The 22,916-nt window shown below is 44.0% G+C and overlaps 1 protein-coding gene across 1 annotated transcript; it reads left to right on the top strand.

The window, feature by feature from the left end:
• Positions 1-12,357: 12,357 nt before the first annotated feature.
• LOC123363184 (uncharacterized protein F54H12.2-like) lies at positions 12,358-13,665 on the top strand. The gene has a single exon (XM_045004069.1). It carries the CDS (start codon positions 12,358-12,360, stop codon positions 13,663-13,665), a length of 1,308 nt encoding a protein of 435 aa, XP_044860004.1.
• Positions 13,666-22,916: the final 9,251 nt, after the last annotated feature.

The following is a 22,916-nucleotide window of genomic DNA, read 5'->3' as shown; positions in this document are numbered from 1 at the left end:
GGGGTGGCAGTCAAGCGGGGGTTTTGTGGCTCACAGCGGTGCTTAAAACCTTTGAAGATCTGGGACTAAGTGACTAAGTTTTTCCTTTCCGGAAGCCTGTGGTAGAGCAGAACATGAACCCTGGCCTCGCACATTTCAAGCTGGCATCCTAATCACTTGGCCCCATCCAACAGTCAATGCACAATCAGCCATCACCCTTGTCCTTTAAGCAACATTCCTCTCACAAAACTACCCGTGCATCTGTCCTGATATCCAGAATAGCTACAAACAAAAAAAGATAGGTCAAAATCAAGGCAAAGCTGGCTCTTTCACTTTCAGTCATTTCACAGCTCTCAGTAGTTAGCTCAAGTTACATTTGGGGATTAAATTTCTGTAGTTTATGGTGACAGTATTTGCAAACAATGCGAGCAACATTTTGCCATTTCCTCCTGCTTATCTGTTCCCCTCCCACATTTATCCTGTATTCCCCTGTTACTGTCTCTTTCCCCATCTGTAGAGTATTATTCCTCACCCATAAGTCCAGCCCCTTTCTTGTTCTTTATCTCCCCAAATAGCTTCAAGTTCTTTAAATATTTTTTGCTCTTCCGTCTCTGATTATATTTCCATCTTTGTCCTTTGAGGTTTTCTGTTTTTCCTTCCTCCCCCTGACTTTGTCCACTCTTCCCCACTCATATTTATGTCTTGTATTGTGGCTATAGACATTTTTATGTCTTGTATAGCAGCTGATTCAGAAAATCTTCCAAGATGATGTGGGTATATGATGGAGCAGGAACCCTGACAGAGTCAACATCACCTGCTGTAGGGAAATCCTCAGTTTGTTGAAAGGATAATAGCCTCAACATTATTAATAATTGTTCGTGCTACCATATCACCTAGAGGTCCGGGCCCCAGAGTGTTTGGTGCTGTACAAACATACATCAAAGTGATGATCCCTACCGAGAAGAGCTTACGTTGCTCTCCCAACATGGCCCCCCCTCCCTCTGCAACTGTGGGGATGTGAATGTGCAGAGTGAGATTGAAGGGTTACTAGAATAGGCCTATATCACTCTCCACTTTCTGCTGGGTTTTACTCCTCTCTTCTTGTCTTGGTAAAGGGGGGAGAGCATTTGGGCTTATGAAAAAAAAAAAAGAGGCATCTAATTGGCTGGCAAAGGATCAGAGTTTGCAGCATCTCTCATAGCTGCCCAGGACTCATTAAGCAGTTTTGCCCTCATTCAAGTTGTCACTCCTATCCAAGAGAACAAATTGCAAGGAGAAGAACTAAGATAAATGCCCTAAGCTTTTAGTTAATGTAATTATTTTTTAAAATGTACAATTACTACAGACTGGGAAAACTGAAGATGTTCATGGCCTCGACAGACCCCAACAAGAATCTCCTCCTCAAGCCAATGACTCTGAACCCTATTTATGGACACCATCTGCAGATCAGTGGGGGATAGTGTATTTTCCATTGTGTTAAGTTGTACTATTACATTCCACTGAGTTCCTGGCATGAGCAAAGAAAGGGTCCAGGCTACTTTTGGCTGTCTTATGATTGAGGAAGTCTCAGACTGTCAGATTAAATGAGAGACAAGGTGGGTGAGGTAATATCTTATACAGGACCAACTTCTGTTGGTAAGAGAGACAAACTTTTGAGTTTATACAGAGATCTTCTTCAGGTCTGGGAAGTGTACTGAGTGTCACAGTTACATACAAGGTGGAAAAGATTGTTTAGCAAAAGTAGTTTACACAAATTTCAAAGGATTACTTAAGGTGAAGTGGTCTGTTAACACCTCTCTCATCATAGGGGGAAAAATTGAATTGCAGATTGAATAGCACTGTTTTGTACAGTCTAAAATACATTAGATATATATGGGAATACCAAGATGTCTTTTGTTAATGCCTCTTCAATATTACTTTAAGAATCCTCAGTTTATGTGCTTGTGATTTATGTTTAAAACTATATCTTATCCTGCTACATTAGCCACAAAACAGTAGCGTGCGAGTGCATGCGTGCGTGCGCGTGCACACACACACACACCCCTCTTTTTTAATTTACAATTAAGTTTGCTCAAATATATTTCTTACCAATGCAATCACTAAAACTCAAGGAAGTCACTGATTAAATCAACATCAACCACCACAATGATGACAGTGCACATGCTTTACCACTCAGTGTAATCACCTCTATAACAAATTCACTTTCGGTTCCACTCACAGTGCACTCATCCAGTTCCTCATACTCACATTTCAGAGGCAGAACTTGTTTCCATCCCTCCAACAAAGATACTTTTAAAGTGTATATGGTGTTACTTCTACCTTAAAGTTATTTTTTTTTAAATCTACGGTTAGATTTCAGGTGATGTCAACCATGGAATTCAGGGAAGGATTATCCCAATGTGGACCATTGCCTTAAAAACATAGTTTGGCACATAGTGCTGTATATCCTAAGAATTAGGTGACTATTATTCTATTCACATTTTAAAGGAGATAAGGGTTAAGTGACGTGCCTGAAGTCACGAAGCAAGTTAGTTTCAGAGCTCATTGCCCAGGTGTGTGATCATATAATAGAACCCATTATAACACTTAGAATTTAAATATCATCATTTTTTGTCTTCAAAGTCCAGTATGAACATTAAGTATTTACTCATCACCTTAATGCTTGCTTCATTTTGTCCTGTTTGCTGGGGTCGGTGGTGCAGAGCATGTGTGATTGGCACAACTTTTATGAACTAGCTGGCCAGGCCTCACATTCTTGTTATTTTTTAAATCAGTTTTCCTTCTCCTGACTGGGCCACCTGCCAGACCTGAATCTAAACATTAATTAATTCATGTACACTCTTCATGGGGGACAGAGTTAGTGTTGCTCTAAGATCTTTCACTCAGTGTCCTGAAATTTTGTAATTAATATATTGTTTTTTTATTTAGTTCCCTATGATGTGACTGGTTTTGTTATGATAATTTAGGTATGCACATAAGTGTTCACATGTGCCTCTATTTTCATTTTCTCTTTCATGGTCACATTTACTAGTTCCTTGAATACAACTGTTTAATTGAGTTAAAGTGGAAGTAACTGATTGATGAGAGTTATTGGCTGCCCTGGTTATTTCTCTGCCAAACTATCCAGCCTATTCTATCAAGGAGGAGTACTGGAAAAGGGAAAATTGGTTGTTTTCTTTTCCTCTAAGATCTGTGCTTGATAGACCTCAGGGCTGCTGAGAGAGGGCAATAAAAAAGGAGAGCACTTTTCTTTTGGAGAAAAGAAGAGGTATAAATGTAGTAAATTATTATAAGCAATAATAGCACTCGACATCTGGTAGGTAATTGTGTATAACCACTCAGCTGTTTCTTAGTGAGGGATTTGTTTAATTAGCTGGTTTATAGCTTTAGTTGTGTTTAGTTTTGTCTCTGTTGAGGGCCTAGCTTGGCAGTCTGCCCAAGTGGCACACCAAGAAGCTGCCTGTATTATGGGGATGGTATTTGCTATTGTGTTGATAGTGGCAAAATACGTCCTGCTGAGAAGATGGAAGTCTGAAGCAAGTCCTACATATGCAGACTGGTTGGGTGCAATGTCAAACCCAGCATTGATTAACTTGATTTGGGATAAATAATTGGGGAAAACCAACTATATGGAATACATGGAAATGCTACAAACTCTACTAAATATGATTCCTTCCTTCCATATGGCTCAGTATCTCTTCTTCCCCCTTCCCACCACATTATGGACTCTTTTTAAGGTTGCTCACCTACCTGGGGGCTGCTCCTTACAGTAGCTGCAGACGTGACAGGTGGGCTGTCATGCAGTATCTGCTTGCAGTAGTGGTGATAAACAAGACATCCTACTGTCTCTAGCTGTAGAATGGTTGGGGATGGGTTCTCTTTGCTGGTAAGGCAGTTGGGGAATGGATCCCCTTTGTTTCTTGAGGGAAGTTGGTCTTCCCTGACTGCTAGATGTCTCTGGTAGCCAGCCAGAGAGAGAGAGAGAGTGTATAGAAAGGGGTTGTCTCATACAGGTGTATGTATGGGAAGTTTGAGTGGGAAGGGAAATATGTCTCCAGAGTCACACCCAATACCAGCTGTTTAGACTCAGGAGCTGACATTACAAAGGCCTAGTCACCATTACAGAGTTAGTCAACGGAAGGCAGCTTACAGTGACCTAATTGTGTAAGCATCTACCCTACAATGTTCCGCCCGCTGCTGTAACTCACCCGTTATGCCGACCTAATAAATCCATCTTGGCAAGAGGCATAGTGTTAGGTTAACATAGTTAGGGCGATGTGGTGTCAGTATGGATGCTGCATTACTTACAGCGTCCCACAATGGCCTACAGTGACTGCCCTCGTCACCCTTTTGAACTCTGCTGCCCAGCAGCCAGGTACACAGGTACTCGCCTCTCCCCTTTTAAAGCCCTGGGAATTTTTGAAATTCCATTTCCTGTTTGCTTGGAATGAAGAGCTAACATAACAACTGCCCAGCTGACCATACTTTCCCCATGCAGCAAAAGTGCTCCTGCCTGGAGTACACTGGAGGTAGTGGATCTCCTGGGTCTGTGGGGAGAGGAGACCATGCAGTCACAGCTCCAATCCAGCTGTAGGAACTTCAAGATCGATAGCCAGATTGTTCTGGGCATGGGGGAGAAGGGCTACAACTAGGGTTACCACCTTTGAAATGCAAAAACCCGGCACCCCCTCCCCACAAGGCAAGCCCACAGCAACCCATACACAAGGCAACTTTGCAAATCTCCAGCCCCCCTCCCCCACCGCTTCAACAGCCTCATATAGTATCTAGAGAAATAACACATATAGATAAGATAACATTGCATGTCCCCTCACCCTTAACTCAAACCCTCTCTCGCACATATGTGATTCCCTTGCATTTTGTGGGCAGACAGCTGCTGTATTTTCAACAGTTTTGATCCAGTATCCCTTCAGTGGTGGAAGTAGGAACACTGCAGCATCTTTAGCTGGACACAAAAACTTTTAACATTACATATCCCAGTGTATTGTGATAATAATGCAAGTCTTTAGACCCATGGAAAAAAAAACCCTGGATTAAATTATTTTTCTGGCAACTGGCAAATCCTTAAAAATCCCAGCCAGGCCAGTCAAATACTGGCTGGGTGATAACCCTAGCTATGACAGGGACACGCAGCTGCGCCACATGGAAATCAAGGAGCTGCAGCAGGCATACCAGAAGGCAAGGGATGCAAACAGTCAGTTTGCGGATATGCCACTTCTACAAGGAGCTGTATGCCATCCTTGGCAGTGACCTCACCTCTACTGCCAAGTGCCCCAGGGATACTTTGGGGGAGCTGGAGTCACAGGCCACCACCTGAGGATGAGGCCACTGGACAAGGAAGAGGAGGAGGAGTATGGGGGACAGGCAACCAGGGGCATGGTGAGCCAGGACCTGTTTTTTATTTCTGAGCAGTCGTGTTTAATTGCCCCATCCTCTTGTACTGATGCCCAAGTGCTACCCCCCTCTTATTGTCCCAACTCCCTCTCTCCCCTCCAGCTGTATGCTTCATGGCTGGGACTGCCACCATGCTCTATGCCAGCAGGTCTCAACTGGGGATCCAGGGCCCCATATGGGCCGCAACCAGGTTTCAGGGGGGTCCACCAAGCAGGGTCAGCATTAGACTCACTGGGACCCAGGGTAGAAAGCTGAAGCTGGAGCCTCACCGCAGTGGGGCTCAAGCCCAAGCCCAAGTCAAAGCAATTTAGCATTATGGGGCTTCCTTTGGCATGGGGCCTCCTGTGGCATGGGGCCATGGACAATTGCCCTGCTTGATATCCCCTAACACTGGCCCTGCCTTTTATATACAGAAAAACAGTTGTTGTGGCACAGGTGGGCTGTGGAATTTTTATAGCATGTTGGGGGGCCTCTGAAAGAAAAAGGTTGAGAGCTCCTGCTCTATGCATCCCAAGGGGAATGAGAATGTTGTGCTTGTAACTTATGTGGATCATGGGGCGTGAATGCACTCACAATAGTACCTCTATCCATTGTTTCTTTAGCTACTGCAAATGTGGCCTTGAGGGTCTCTCCATCCACACTGGCAGAGTGGCTTGGCCAGATAAGGAGGAGAAAGAAGAGGATAAGGGAAGACATGTTCCAATATGTCATGCAAGCCTCTGGTGCATTGGATTGCAAGCAGAGAGCTTGGAGGGTGACAATCGGGGCGGCTCCAGACCCCGGCACGCCAAGCACGTGCTTGGGGCGGCATGCTGGGGCGGGTGCTCTGCCAGTCGCCGGTCCCGCGGCTCCGGTGGACGGACCCTCCGCAGGCACGCCTGCGGGAGGTCCACCGGAGCCGCGGGACCGGCGACCGGCATAGCGCCTCCCACGGCATGCTGCCCTGCTTGGGGCGGCGAAATGTCTAGAGCCGCCCCTGGTGACAATCAATGGCAAAATGCAGAGGGATAACGAGGACAGGAGACATGGGTGGCAAGAGATGATAATACTGCTCACGGAGCAAACAGACATTCTGCAGTCCCTGATGGAACTTCATGCTGAACACATCCGTTCTCACCTCCCCCTGCAACCCATAGATAACTGCATTCCAGGACCTTCCTACACTTTCCCCCACCCCACATTCCACGTGTCTTCCGAGGCCACAGCAGTACACCAGCCACTCCACCCTGCAGGAGAGTATACACTATTACAGCTGCACCTACACCCAGCTGTGAGAGACTAGTTTGGTGTATGTGTTTGTGAATTCCATGTTCCTCTCTTTTTAAAGTTACCTTTCCTGTATGCATGATACTTATTTAAGCTTTAAGTAGGTATGTTTGCATGAGTGTGGAATAAAAGTCTATTTATGGAAACTTAATACATCTTTATTAGTCCTCAACATATGGTGGCTGTGGATAACACCCAAAGATAACAGCAATAGTTGCATTTGCACTGTTATATTAGCACACATACAGCACTCATTACAAGGTTCATAGCACGGTGCAAAAAAAGAGTGCCAGGTACAGCATACACACATTACTGTGGTTAATTGTTAAAATGTTCCTTCAAAGCCTCCCTGACCCAAATAGTTCCCCTTTGAGCTCTTCTTATAGCCCTGGTATCTGGCTGCTCAAAATCATCGGACAGCCGATCCACCTCCACGCTCCAATCCTGCAGAAACTTTTCCCCCTTTGCTTCACAAATATTATGAAGTTCAAAGCAGGCAGCTGTGACCATGGGGATATTTTCTTAACTGTAGTTGTGACGCATGACCAGAAAGGGTTAAGCAGCTTGCAGGCTAAATAACCCAGAGCCAACCTTTAAAGCATGTTAGAAAGTATGTGAATGGTAATTAGGGCCATTCAATGCTAGATAGACTAGAACTTTGAAATGCAAACCTATGTTGTTAGAAGTGATACTAATTGTGTGTATCTTAAATGATAGCCATGTAAACAGACAGTTCCTGCCTGTCACTATAACTATTAATTCAGAGATTTAAAAGGGAATATTAACATTTAGATGAATCTTGGGTGAAATAATTTTATTGTCTATATGTCTCTTTGATGTTTGTGATAGGGCAATTTATCCTTTCGGCAGCCTATGTTAATTTGTGTAACTAATTACTGGTGGTGCTTAGGAAACAGAAGGTTACATCAAAAGCGTATAGTTCACCCAGGACTGTATGGTCAAGTGGCTGCTAGAACACTATATAAAAGACCCTTGGATCCTGATCCTGTCATTTCAGATTTTCTTGAGGTTTCATTTAGGGGAAACCTAAGCCATAAGGACTGAGATCTCAGTTCTGGCTGGACCACCCTGAATACAAACATTGGACTATAGCCTATGGACTATTTCTGAAAGATCTCTTTTCATCTACAAAGCTCTCCATCTCTGCTATGAATCTGAATCTCAAGATTGACTCATGTCTGTATGTATACTATCCTTTTTCGAGTGCTGTCCCTGTGGGTGTTCCACTCCAGGTGACTGTGCATCCCGGCGCCGTTGATCGGAGATCTTTGGTAGAAGTGCCTGGTCAGAACGCATGAGCTCAGTTGCTGTCTCGCAGCATCGTCAAGGTCTGCCTGAGAGCGCGCATCCCACACCCCCCTCAATTCTTCTCAACCGTCCTCAGCTGAAGATGGGACTCGGGACATAAGAACATACATAAGAATGGCCGTACTGGGTCAGACCAAAGGTCCATTTAGCCCAGTATCCTGTCTTCCGACAGTGGCCAATGCCAGGTGCCCCAGAGGGAGTGAACCTAACAGGTAATGATCAAGTGATCTCTCTCCTGCCATCCATCTACACCCTCTGACAAACAGAGGCTAGGGACACCATTCCTTACCCATCCTGGCTAATAGCCATTTATGGTCTTAACCACCATGAATTTATCCAGTTCTCTTTTAAACGCTGTTATAGTCCTAGCCTTCACAACCTCCTCAGGCAAGGAGTTCCACAAGTTGACTGTGCGCTTTGTGAAGAAGAACTTCCTTTTATTTGTTTTAAACCTGCTGCCCATTAATTTCATTTGGTAGCCCCTAGTTCTTGTATTATGGGAACAAATAAATAACTTTTCCTTATTTACTTTCTCCACATCACTCATGATTTTATATATCTCTATCACATCCCCCCTTAGTCTCCTCTTTTCCAAGCTGAAGAGTCCTAGCCTCTTTAATCTTTCCTCATATGGGACCCTCTCCAAACCCCTAATCATTTTAGTTGCCCTTTTCTGAACCTTTTCTAGTGCCAGTATATCTTTTTTGAGGTGAGGAGACCACATCTGTACACAGTATTCAAGATGTGGGCGTACCATGGATTTATATAAGGGCAATAATATATTCTCAGTCTTATTCTCTATCCCCTTTTTAATGATTCCTAACATCCTGTTTGCTTTTTTGACCGCCTCTGCACACTGCATGGACATCTTCAGAGAACTAGCCACAATGACTCCAAGATCTTTTTCCTGACTCGTTGTAGCTAAATTAGCCCCCATCATATTGTATGTATAGTTGGGGTTATTTTTTCCAATGTGCATTACTTTATATTTATCCACATTAAATTTCATTTGCCATTTTGTTGCCCAATCACTTAGTTTTGTGAGATCTTTTTGAAGTTTTTCATAGTCTGCTTTGATCTTAACTATCTTGAGCAGTTTAGTAAAACTGCAAACTTTGCCACCTCACTGTTTACCCCTTTCTCCAGATCATTTATTAATAAATTGAATAGGATTGGTCCTAGGACTGACCCTTGGGGAACACCACTAGTTACCCCTCTCCATTCGGAGAATATACCATTAATTCCTACCCTTTGTTCCCTGTCTTTTAACCAGTTCTCAGTCCATGAAAGGACCTTCCCTTTTATCCCATGACAGCTTAATTTACATAACAGCCTTTGGTGAGGGACCTTGTCAAAGGCTTTCTGGAAATCTAAGTACACTATGTCCACTGGATCTCCCTTGTCCACATGTTTGTTGACCCCTTCAAAGAACTCTAATAGATTAGTAAGACACGATTTTCCTTTACAGAAACCATGTTGACTATTGCTCAACAGTTTATGTTTTTCTATGTGTCTGACAATTTTATTCTTAACTTCTGTTTCATCTAATTTGCCCGGTACTGACGTTAGACTTACCGGTCTGTAATTGCCGGGATCACCTCTAGAGCCCTTTTTAAATATTGGCGTTACATTAGCTAACTTCCAGTAATTGGGTACCGAAGCCGATTTAAAGGACAGGTTACAAACCTTAGTTAATAGTTTTGCAACTTCACATTTGAGTTCTTTCAGAACTCTTGGGTGAATGCCATCTGGTCCCAGTGACTTGTTAATGTTGAGTTTATCAATTAATTCCAAAACCTTCTCTAGTGACACTTCAATCTGTGACAGTTCCTCAGATTTGTCACCTACAAAAGCCAGCTCAGGTTTGGGAATCTCCCTAACATCCTCAGCCATGAAGACTGAAGCAAAGAATCCATTTAGTTTCTCCGCAATGACTTTATCATCTTTAAGCGCTCCTTTTGTATCTCGATCATCAAGGGGCCTCGCTGGTTGTTTAGCAGGCTTCCTGCTTCTGATGTACTTAAAAAACATTTTGTTATTACCTTTGGAGTTTTTGGCTAGCTGTTCTTCAAACTCCTCTTTGGCTTTTCTTATTACACTCTTGCACTTAATTTGGCAGTGTTTATGCTCCTTTCTATTTGCCTCACTAGGATTTGACTTCCACTTTTTAAAGGAAGTATTTTTATCTCTCACTGCTTCTTTTACATGGTTGTTAAGCCACGGTGGCTCTTTTTTAGTTCTTTTACTGTGTTTCTTAATTTGGGGTATACATTGAAGTTGGGCCTCTATTATGGTGTCTTTAAAAAGCGCCAACTTTAAAAAGTTGACTTTAAAAAGTCAACAATTTTGTAGTGTAGACAAGGCCTTAGCCAAGGGCTCATGCAAGATTATCAACATTACTATCTGTGACAAACCCCTGACCTTGTCTCAGTGGGTCCCGCTCTTCTAGGCAGATTTTCGCTAGCCTCAGAGGCTCACTGTGGCCCTCCACGTAGGCCCTTCTCTCTCTAGAGGCAAGGGTCACAGCCTACTGAGCCATTTTCATCATAAGCCAGCAAGGGAGGTGGGAAGAGGCAACCCTCCCTCACACAGTCTCTGTTGTCTCCAGGGCCGGCTCCAGGGTTTTTGCCACCACAAGCAGCAGGGAAAAAAAAGCTGCAATCGCGATCGGCGGCAATTCGCCACTTTCTTCTTCTGCGGCAATTCAGTGGTAGATCCTTCCCTCCGACAGGGACCGCCAAATTGCCGCCGAAGAGCCCGGCATGCTGCCCCTTCCCCTTGGCCATCCCAAGCACCTGCTTGCTGAGCTGGTGCCTGGAGCCGGTCCTGGTTGTCTCACAGTCTCTGTGAGTAGTATAAGGGCCCTACCATCAATCAAACCCTAACCCCGCCCCTTGGCCCCTATAGTCCCTCCCACCTGTCACCGGAAGTCCCACCCTATGGGGGTATTACTTCCGGGGTCAAGATGGCCACATGACCGGAAGTGAGGTGGATCATGTGACCCCCTCTAAGAACTCCTCCCACCCCCCTCTACCAATCAGGAGGGGTTTCGTCCCAGAAGGACCACCCTGAGAAGAGATTTGCCCAATCAGGGTGACTTCCGGGGCGGGTGACCGGAAGCAAAGTGGGTCATGTGACCCCTCTAAGAACTCCTCCCACCCCCCCTACCAATCAGGAGGGGTTTCCTCCCGAAAGGACCACCCCGAGAAGAGATTTGACCAATCAAGGTGACTTCCGGGGCGGGTGACCGGAAGCAAAGTGGGTCATGTGACCCCTCTAAGAACTCCTCCCACCACCCTCTACCAATCAGGAGGGGTTTTGTCCCGGAAGGACCACCCCGAGAGGAGATTTTGCCCAATGAGGGTGACTTCTGGGTTGGGGTGAGCGGTCCGGAAGCTGTTTTTGCTCATGTCCGAGACACAGATTTTAAGCCAAAAAAAAGGACAAAATGGAAGAATGAACCAGCTCAGACTTACCAGGGGGTGATGGCGTCCATTTTACAGCCGTCTGTAAAAACAAAATGGAAGAATCAACCAGCTCAGACTTACCAGGGGGTGATGGCGTCCATTTTACAGCTGTCTGTAAAAACAAAACAAACAAACAAAAAAAGATTATGTTAAACCAGGCAATTAATAAAATTTATTTAAATGTGTCAATATGAGCGTGTCCATTTCCATACTTGTGGTAGTAAAAGACGGTACCAGTAGCAGTCATGTCTACGCCGACGGCTCTTTTAAAGAAAATATATTACAATCCCAGGGAAGTTGGGAGCTTTGGCGGAGTGAACCCTCTTTTTCGAGAGGCTAGAAAGCATAGTAAAACTTTAAATAGAAGACAAGTAACAGCTTGGCTTTCAGACCAGGATGCTTACACTTTACACAAATCGGCTATTATGGCGATCGTAAAAAATTATGGCGACCCCACCATCTACAGGAACTATTACAAAGCCCAGGCTGGATATGCCCTTCCTGGATATCATGGGGCCCCCGTGATGTACGGGGCTGGTGTGGGTGGAATATTTCGTAGCCTCTTTCGAAAAGCTGTACCGCTTTTGAGGAGAGGGCTAGAGATTATTAAACCCCATGTAAAAACTGCCGCTCAAAACATAGCTAAAGACGTGGTAGGTCATGTCTCCTGGGCTGTTCTGGAGAAGGTGGGGAATACAGCTTCACAGGAAGGAGCGGGGCTGATGTACATTAAAAGGAGGAAGAGAAAGAGAAATACGTCATACCCGCGACGCACAGGTCCCCCAAAACCCTTTAAAAGAAGGGTTTTGACACGCAGGGCCAGCCATAAACGAAAGTCCAAGAGGAAGCCTGGGCAAAAGAGGAGACGCGCGCTGTCTGCTAAAAGAGACATATTTTAATCGATATGGCTTTTGTTCACTGCGGGTCTGAAGAGTGCGCCAAATCCGAACTAGACTTGTTTCAAATAGCCCCTACGCAGACCAGCATCGAAAAAAGCATTTACATTGAGGTGCCACCTCTATTGGCCGTTATGGAGTCTGCCCCCATTGACTTTTTTATAGCAGGGAATGGCATAAATTATATGGATTTAAACAACACGCTGCTTTACCTGTGTTGCAAGATTGTAAAAGGAGACGGAACTGAACTTGCCGCGGACGCCGAAGTGGGCCTGGTGAATTACCCTGTGGCCTCTATTTTCAGCCAGTTGGATGTTACGCTGGGAGACCACCTTGTAAGCCAAAGCAACAATTGTTATCCTTACAGGGCCTTTATAGAATCAGTGCTCAATTACAGCGATGACACCCTCGCCACGCAATTTTCTGCTGGTCTGTTTTACAAAGACACTGCTGGACAACATGAAAAAACAGAGTTGGATGGAAGGAATCTAGGGTTTGTGAGGCGTGCAAAGCTGACGGCTGAAAGCAGAGCGGTAGAGCTGCTGGGCCATCTACACAGTGACCTGTTTTTTCAAGAAAAACTTTTGTTAAACGGTGTGGATGTGAAAATTAAACTGACGCGCAGTAAAGACGCTTTCTGTTTAATGGGCAGTGCGGCTGAAGGCTTTAAACTGCGCATTGTATCAGCGTCCCTTTTTGTGAAGAAAGTACGGGTGGCCCCGGGTGTCCGTCTGGGGCACGTGGAGGCCCTGCTTGCCTCTAATGCTAAATACCCCGTGGACTGTGTGGGAATGAAAGTGTTTAGCATCCCTGCGGGCAGCAGGGTCAGTAACCAGGAGAACCTGTTTTTGGGACAGTTACCCAAAATGCTCGTCCTAGGGTTTGTGGATAATGATGCCTTTAGCGGAAGTTACACTAAAAATCCCTTTCATTTTAAACATTACGATATAAATTTTGTGGCCTTGTATGTGGATGGTGAACAGGTACCGACCAAGCCTCTGCAACCGGACTTCGAGGCAGGACGCTGCGTGAGAGAATACATGAATCTGGTACAGACAGCTGGTAAACACATGAAAGATCGTTCTTTGTTAATTGACCGGGAGGAGTTTGCACAGGGTTACACCTTGTTTGCCTTTGACCTGTCTCCCGACCAGGAATGTGCAGATCATTATTCCCTAATTAAAACTGGGAACCTGAGAGCAGAAATACATTTTGGAAAGGCTTTGACAGTCACCGTTAATATGATCGTGTATGGGGTTTTTGACAATGTCATAGAGATAAATCAGAGAAGAAACGTTCTGTTTGACTACATGTGAACATGGACACCGTGCAGCTCTCACATGTCTTATCAACGGATCCTTACACGAAAAAGAATTTCTTAGATGTGTTCCCTTGTGATTGGCTCCCTGGAGGCAAGCTGTCTCAAAGACCCCTAGGTTTGGTGGTGAACACGCATCCGCACAACCAACCGGGTGAACACTGGCTCGCCCTGTATCTGGCGAAGCGTAACCGTGGAGAGTTTTTTGACTCATATGGGCAACCCCCGAACAGCGTGTTGTTTCCTAAAAGCATTATGAAATTTTTAAACAAAAAATGCCACAGACCTGGTGTTTCACAATAGACAATTAACAGACCCCCGCTCCGTCGCCTGTGGCTATCACTGCGTGTTTTTCTTACATCATCGTAGCAAGGGTTTATCTTTTGAACGGCTTTTAAAATTGTATTCTAATGACTTAGTGCAAAATGACCGGATGGTAATGAATTTTGTAAAGAGTAAATTTAAATTCTTGGGCATGCCTAGCCTTGCTCAAAACATGTTTCAACAAGCCCAGACGTGTGTATCTTGTAATGATTTTTATAGCCGTGTTACCCAATAAAACACCCCAAGTGAGGGGTTTAAAGAAATTGATGTTTGGTGGGGTTTTTTTGTTTTTTAAATGACCAATTGAGAAAAATTACACAGATTTTTTTTTTAAAAAGTATAGAAATGTTTTATTTAAAGCAAAACATTACAAGTTTTAAAAATTTTAGAATGTGAAAAAAAAACATTACACACTGAGCCACTGGGCTCTTTTAGCCAATTTTTTTTTTATAGGGCAAAAAAGGGGTCACGGATTCTTGATCCGCCCCGGTGTCAGCGGTCGAGGCCTTGAGGCGTTCCAAAAGGTCTCTGTTGGCCGCATTGCCCATGACGGAAGAGGGTACGTTCAGTTCCGCCATGGCATTCATAAACACATCCCATCCTTTAGGTACACGTTTGCTAGGTACAGAGCGCGTTTGGGTGACGGCCCTGACTAAGTCAAGCATGTTAGAACCATTAACCACAGAGCCTTTGTACACAAAAGACCCTTTATCGTCCCATGAAGAGAGATTTTTATCCTGGCCCAGTTTATTTAGCAATACTATTGCATTTTTTTTAAAACGCTTATTCACATTATCCAGCACCTCCTGAGCAACAGAGTCTGAGTTCTTTGGTGTTTCTGGGGGTTTGGCAGTTACGCTTTGTTCCTGTTCCGGTAGAAACAGACTTATTTTCCCTTTATCCGCATCGCTTTGCTTCACGTACGTTAGGTACCTTTGAAGCACGGCGCTGTAAAGTTTAGCCTTTTCGTATTCGGCCAGGTCAGTTCTTTGAAGAACAGACTTCATTTCAGCGTCCAGTAAGCGAGTCGCTGTTGTTCTGATATTTTCCTCTGCCGGAGGGGGAGCCCTTAATTGCTCCAACTGGTGGCTGGGCACCAGGTACATTTTTTCTGCATACTCCATTATCGATTAGTTAAAAGCCCTGTTATCAGAGGGATAGCAAAACTTAACAGAGGCCCGATAAACCCCCCAGACTGCTTTACCAGATGCTTTTTTCTTTTAAGTGAAACGCTCTTATTACACAAAGTTTTTATAAGCGTGCGTTTCTTTTTCAACACACGCACTTGATTCTGTGTCAAAGGTACGTTTCCTTTTAAGGTATTGAGCGCTATTTCTGAAATGGCCGCTACTAGATCGTCAGAGGCTGAACACAGTATAGCCCTCCTTTGCTGCGGGGACGATTTGCTAAGTAATTTTAAAAGGCCCAGGTTTCTCTTCACGCAGCTAGACATGTTTTCAGTCAGCAGCCCCAGCTGTTAAAAAGGGGCCTGCCGATAAGTCATCTCTTTTTATACCCAGCTGTTGTTTTTTTTAAAGTATAAACCACCGGCCAGTCTGGAGGGAAAAGACCGGTTCTTAGTCTATAAGCTTCTGGTGTGGAAGCATTTAAATCCACCACCAGGTAGCCATAAGGTCTTTTGGTAGCATCCTCAAAAGCTTCTAGAAAGAATTGAGCTTTGCCGGGGTACATTTGCCGAGCGAGCGTGGTGATTTGTAATTTATCCCTGGGGTTTTTGAACAGAACCATGTACTTTGTGTTTAGGTTAATCGTGCGACTCTTTTTTCCCTGACAAAATACGTTCTGAACTATATACATAATGCTCAGGTTTCTGTGATGCTACGTTTAGGGTAATACCTTTGACTTTCATACAGGCCTTTCCTCCAGACAGCTTATACCCGTATGTTTTTGGACCTGCCGACACAAACTCGGTGATGTGTTGATCTGGTGGAATCTCGCTTGTGAGGTCCCCTAAATAATCCCCCAGAGGGGGATTCCAGACACCCTCCCTTTTCACAAATATCACCGAGTCCGTGTCGTGGTACAGGCACCGCTCTTGCAAACCGTCTAGGAGGCTGTATAATTCTAAGCGGGCATAAGCGGTGGTGAAACAGGCTATGAAAACATTGGTATTGCCAGAGATCATGTACCGTTCTTTTGCATGCTTCCAAGACACGCACGCTGTTTCATCATCGATAAACTCGCAGGATGAAACCTCGTAATTGGGGGAAAATAGGTACTGCAAGAGTTCATCAGGGTCTCTCACGATGCTGGTGTTGGGTAGGTTGGTTCTTTGGCCGAATTTACCCCACAGAGAATTTAAAAACAGTTTAGCGATTTGGCGTTTAGCAGGGTTTGATCTGATTTCGTGTTGGCGTAAATGCACGCCTTCTTTCTGGTAGAAATCACTAATGTACTTATTTTGTTTTTCCTCGTTTGTGCACCAGCTGGGATACCCTGAAGCCTCTTGTTTCTGGCGGAGGTGTAATTTTATGTACTCTGAAAAGAGTTTATCAGATTTTTCATTAAAATGCCAGATTTCATAGATTTTAGCCACCACGTACCCCTTCGCTATGGCCGCGTTCAATTCCACCGTGCACCAAGTCCCCAGGATGGCCCGCTCCTCGTCAGTATGGGTGCATGTCTCCCGCTGCTCGGTTTCAGCACAGGTTTGGCATAGCGGGAACATAAGCTTGCCACCCACTCTGACAGGTAACAATGGGAAAAAGAGGCCTCGTGGGGGGTACACTTTAACTTTTGCGATTCCAAAATAATTTGCCAGGGGTCCAAATTTGTCATAAACTATATCGGGGTGTCCGATAGGGTATTCTTTGGTTTTGTTTACAAAAGGCTACAGGCTGGTAAAATCATAATAGTGGATTTCTTCCCCGGGGTTAGGCTTGTAATACAGACTGATAGCGTTTGTCCTCCCCCCAAAAAGAGCATCCCTAGGCACAAGAGGTTGGGGTAACTGGGCTCGGTTTAAAAAGTCTGCCAACTCCCTGTCTGTTTCTTTCATTACCTCCCACTCGTGCTCCCAAAGAGTCCTCACTACAAAACCAAATCGTTTCAGATAGTCAGCCTTGAGCTGCGTCTTGTAATAAAGAAACCCAAAAGATGTCCCCATCATAGGATTTTGTGCTTTTTCACAATAACAGGGGACACAGCCGTGGAAAAAACATCCATTAAACTCAAAGGCTGTGCGTACCCCATCAACATCGGCATAACCGTCTAAAAAGTAGGGGCCTACCTGTAGTTCCCCACCCTGTAAAGCATGCCGTATCTGTATATTTTCTTTGTGAGAGGTATACAACAGCCACTGAATAGATGGGGTCGAATATCTCTTTTTCTGCCTGTGATAGTTGTCTGGAGGGAGAAGAGCTACCGTGTTAGGCTCCAAAAACATAAACCTGTACATAGCCATGCAAACGGATGCCAGTGTTATGTACTGGAATGGATCTATGCACAGTTTTATCTCGGTGAATTTACCAGGTTCTCTCTCTACTACATCTCCCTTCTCCGTCATTTTCATAATCTCTCCTCTGTATAGGATACAAGCCTGTCTCAAAATTTTGACATCCTGCTGACAGTAATACGCGAGCTCTTTCTGCAAGTCAAACACCTCAGAACTGTGGTCCTGATACCAGTCGAGAAACTCTGCTTTTTCTCCGGGCATCATGCTTTCTACACCATAGTGTGCCACACCGGGCATAGGCCCCACATAATTTTGATTTTCTAAAGTGTTAAAAAAATGGGGAAAATACCCTTTGCACCCTTCAAACCCCATTGCCTGCGGTAGCTTGCTAAGCTTCATGGGCAAGAAGTTTAAAGAGTCTATAAAACGAATCCCCAGGGCCTTCACTTCCACGCACATTAGTTTACTACCCTGAGTGATCAGTTCTATGCACATCTTTTCCTTCAGTAACTGCCTAACGATGAAGTATGCATCATAACCTTTGGAATTGTGCGCTAGGAACGTGTAGTCCCGAAACTCTTTGCCGATAAAGGTCTTAACAAACAAAGATAGACACTCATCGCCCTTAAATTCCCAGGATTTTTCGGGCTTTAAGGACGTAGCAAAAATGTAATTGGGAGTGTGCACCCCAGTCTCCTGCATGCATTCGAAATCATAAAAGATAGCCTGAATCCTCAGAAAAGTATTTCTAAGGCTATCCATAAAGCAAAAGTGACTGTCTACATCACCAACGATCGAACCCTGACACTGCTTACATCGTCTCCCTTTACACTTATGCCGCTTGTTCACGTAAGACTGACACTTATCACACAAAGTTTTAGACAGGCATTCAACTTGTTTTTTTGACGCACAGTCGACATGTCTGTCTAAACACTCTTTGGATCGACAATACAGTCTACAGCTAGGACACTGCAGCTGCACGCCCACGCTGTCTGAGCACGTTACACTCAAGCAGAGGCGGCAACGATACCTGCAAGAGTGGTCGTGGCTGTACACCGTGTGGCAAAACTCACAATAATTTTTCGCTCCGAACAACTTTTTCACATCCAGAACTCCATAGTAATGCTCATCGTGCAACAGGATGAAATAAGTCTTGGGGTACGCTAGGCCTCCTGTTTTGAAAAAGCCCCAGCCACCTTTTTCCGTATACAGCACCACCTGTATGTTCACTCCTAAATGCTGTTCAAACTTTGCTACATCACTCAACAGAACCTTTTTTTGATCTGACCACCCCAGTTGCTCATGCAACTTTCTCGCCTCCGCTAACAATTTCGCGTCCGTAGGTTTACGATCGGACATGACGGCCAAAAGGCCACCCGCAAAACACAGATTGGTACCGGCGTAAGTCAGGTCTACCAAACACTGTCTTTTTTTAATGAATAATTTGACTACTAAGAATAGAATTTAAAACTCTACGAGAACCCCCACCTCTGTTTTTTTACAACTGTCACAACAAGGCGCAATGTCCCATCGAGATGCAACTCTCTATTGCTCTGTAGCAGCTTTGAGGTCTGATTTAAGAAATCCTCAGCAGATAGCTCATCCCTAGTTCTTCTGACTGAAAACAAAGCGTTAGCTAAATTACGGCTCTCTAAACGTAACTGAACGTAATCATCAGGGCCTACCCTACCATTAATGTCATCGAGGACCAACTGTATTCCCCAGTGTATGGCTTCAACAACCTGCTGAGCTGAATGTATTTGCTCAAGGTTGACAAAACGAAATTCCTCACAATATACCGACCCCCCGAATCTAAGTAATTCACGTTGCCAACTTCTCACTCTTTCCATATACACCTCTGCATTTTCGGGGTTACTTGGGGGTTCCTCTACAGGATCGTTAGCGACATCTTCTACATCAGATGCTATTTGAGGGTCATTGGGAGAAGAACGGGGCCCATCTAGAGAGCCCTCTGGGGAATTTACTAAACCAGAGTCTGATTCCATCTCCCCATTTTCAGAGAAGCCAGTCTGAGAGCCTCCAGTAGGAGGCATCTCTTTTTGTTTTTTTTTCCTCATGAACTCTTTCGCCCTTTTTAAAAGTTTTACAACCACCCTGGCCTGGAACTTTTTGGCAGCCATCTGTTTATCCCCCAAGCGCTGTCCCCCCTTTTGTTTACACATGAGCTGATGTGAACCCTGGCGGGTGCCCCTTTTACCCAGGCCCCTTTCCACGACTAGTCATGCCTGCTTAGAGACACCCTTTTCAGCCCTCCTGTCTTTTAACATTGCTCTGAACAAAGAATCATATTTTTCCCAAGTCTTTCTAGAAGGCCGTTCTTTTAGACTCCCCGAGGATACAGCATCCATCACTTTTCTGATGGAAGCATCAAACTCTTCCCAAACACTAGAACTAGAGGGAGCTGCGGCGAGCTTATGGTTTTGGGAGAATGTTTTGTCAGTGCTCGGTGTTTTATTCACAACCCCTAGAGCGCATGCTCTGGGTTTGTGAACGTGGGCATTTTCACTCACAGTTTTCTCAGGGCTTGGTGTGGCGGTGGCCGCTGAGGAACTGGAATCGTGTTTGTGTGGTTGCAACACCTCGGCATTGCAGAAGCTTCTAGTCCATGGTTTTTTATATGGAGCCCATACACTACATGCTCCAGGTCTGCGCACCTTCAGAACCCCTAGAGTGCATGCTCTGGGGTTGTGAACGTGGGCATTTTCGCTCACAGTTTCCTCAGGGCTTGGTGTGGCGGTGACCGTTGAGGAACTGGAGTTGTGTTTGTGTGGTGGTTTTTTACCAGAGTCTTTTGTTTTGTCCTTGGGTTTCACGTATATGAGGTCTGGGCTGTTTTGCGTTGTTAAAGGTCTCAAAGCAGATTCCTGGTTCTTTAGTGGTTCTGGGGGAGGTGTCCTTGTCCTTGTAGCGCTGACAACAGCATTTTCAGAAAGATTGCTCATACCTATGAGGAAGAAAAAAAAACATAACATTTTACAAAAACTGAACTTTACCATCTACTCTCTCTCACCCATACCTATGTATTTACTTAAAATACAAAAGCTCATAGAACAACTAAACCAATAAGCAAAGTATATTTACTGGGCTTCATGCATCCATCAGTCACTGATGCTGGTGAATTTTCCTTTTCACCCGTCTCCTTCCTTTTTGTTTTGAGCTTGTTTTCCCTCTGGTCTAAGGATTTCTCATGTTTTGACTGTACTGTGGAGCAAACACATAAAACCATCTTGTAAACTTAAAAATTATATATTTCATTCAGTAGGGTGTTTTTCTATTAAAAAAAAAAAAAGTCATAGCTTTACCACAAAATAATCCATTTCAGGCCCTACAACAAAGCACAGGTTTTTAAATACATCTTATTTTGCAAAATAAAAACCAAAACTGCTTTTAAAATCCATTATGCACAGTAAAACCCCACCCTGTAGTTTGAAACACCTATGCTTTGCAAAAAAAAACCCCAGCTTTTTTAAAACACCCCCCAAACCATTGTTGCAGCTTTTCAAAAACCCACATGCATTTAAAAGCCACATGTTCTGGTCCCTCAACCCCCATTTTTAAAAACATACCCTCTCATCACCATTGTTTTTCAAATAGTTGCTAAAAGGTTAATTTAATCACCACAGGTCTGAAAGAATAGAAACTGCAACACACCCTTTTGCGAGCTGAGCTGTCGGGGTGAGGGTTGTGTATGCTTAAATCCATTCATTTTAACAGAGCCTGAATAGCTCAGTGGTTTGAGTAATGGTTTGGTAAACCCAGGGTTGTAAGTTCAATCCTCGAGGTGGTCACTTTGTGATCTGGGGTAAAAATGAATATTTGGTCCTGCTAGTAAAAAGGCAGGTCTTATGAGATAAGTATATCTCCATATTAACTGTATTATACTCAAACATGTCTGAACTAGTAAATCCATTATGCACAGTAAAAACCAGCTTTATAAAACACCAAAAAAAAAACAGCTTTATAAAACACCCCCAAACCATTGTTGCAGCTTTTCAAAAACCCACATGCATTTAAAAGCCACATGTTCTGTTCCCTCAAACAACCCACATTATGCACAGTAAAAACCTCTGTAGTTTAAACAATCCTATGCTTTGCAAAAAAAAACCAGCTTTATAAAACACCCCCAAACCATTGTTGGGTAAAAGGCAGGTCTTATGAGATAATACAGTTAATATGGAGATATACTTATCTCATAAGACCTGCCTTTTTACTAGCAGGACCAAATATTCATTTTTACCCCAGATCACAAAGTGACCACCTCAAGGATTGAACTTACAACCCTGGGTTTACCAAACCATTACTCAAACCAGAACATGTGGCTTTTAAATGCATGTGGGTTTTTGAAAAGCTGCAACAATGGTTTGGGGGTGTTTTATAAAGCTGGGTTTTTTTTGGTGTTTTATAAAGCTGGTTTTCACTGTGCATAATGGATTTACTACAATAGTCCTGGCTCTGTTTTTTATTGTAAGCACATTTTTTTTTAAGGATATTTCCCCCCCTCCCACAACATGCATTTCACACACACACACACACACACACACAAGCACAAAAACACAAAAGCTAATTCTCACAAACTATTTTATTTTAAAAAGACATAACTCCTTCAAAACAAACCAAGATGCTTCATTAAAACTTAAGGGCAAAAGGCCTTCTAACAAAACACAATAATCACAAAAACCTTTTTTTTTTTTAAATTTACAGCTACCAAGTTTTATATCGCATGTTTGCCCCCTCACCATTCTCTAACTTAAGCCTTTTAGATTTCTTACAAATAGCCTTTTTCTTAAGCAGGGTTCTGTAACTTTTTGTGCGAACTAGACGATCAATATAACGTTGTAAGCAGGCATCTTCCGGCTTGGTCATTTTCTTTAAAACACGGTCAGGGTCTTCACTGAATTGCACAGCATTTATCAAAGTCACCCCTTGTGCTAAATGTTCTTGGGTTAGGTACAGACATTGCATAGCATAACCTATGGCAATAACAGTGTTTAATAAGCTTTCCAAACACAGCTCAGCACACAGGGCCCAGAGCTTGCAGTTTATATCCACTGAAGTCCAAGTCACACAGTCATGGTGCCGTTGGGCTGGCGCATCTATAGCACAACCCTCACAATCTTCAAAAAGCTTTTCCCTAAGGCAGTGTTTAAGAACAGCATAAACAGCAACGCGTACAATAGTCCGCATAACTTTTTTACGCTCACAACGTGGCACTGGCTCGGATAGTTCTATGCCAAGCCTCCTCCTAAATTCCTCAAACCCATCATCCTCGGAGCCCTCTTCAACAATTTGTATTGGTGTTGAGCAAAAACATGGTGGGCCCGGTTCATCTTCGCTGCTTGGTGCAACGCTGTCCAGGGGCTCTGGGTCCTCTAGAAAGGCATCGTCGAGCTGTTGAGAGATTTTCAGAAAAAAAAAAAGAAGAAACAGTGTAAGTACTCCAGCTGCTTGGTTGGTTTTCTTTAATTTTTACACAAACCCCGGTTCCTAGC

The sequence above is a fragment of the Mauremys mutica genome, chromosome 2 (genome assembly GCF_020497125.1).
Source record: "Mauremys mutica isolate MM-2020 ecotype Southern chromosome 2, ASM2049712v1, whole genome shotgun sequence".
NCBI lineage: Eukaryota > Metazoa > Chordata > Testudines > Geoemydidae > Mauremys > Mauremys mutica.
Note: the sequence above shows the minus strand (reverse complement) of the source record. Positions and strands in the feature narration are given on the sequence as shown.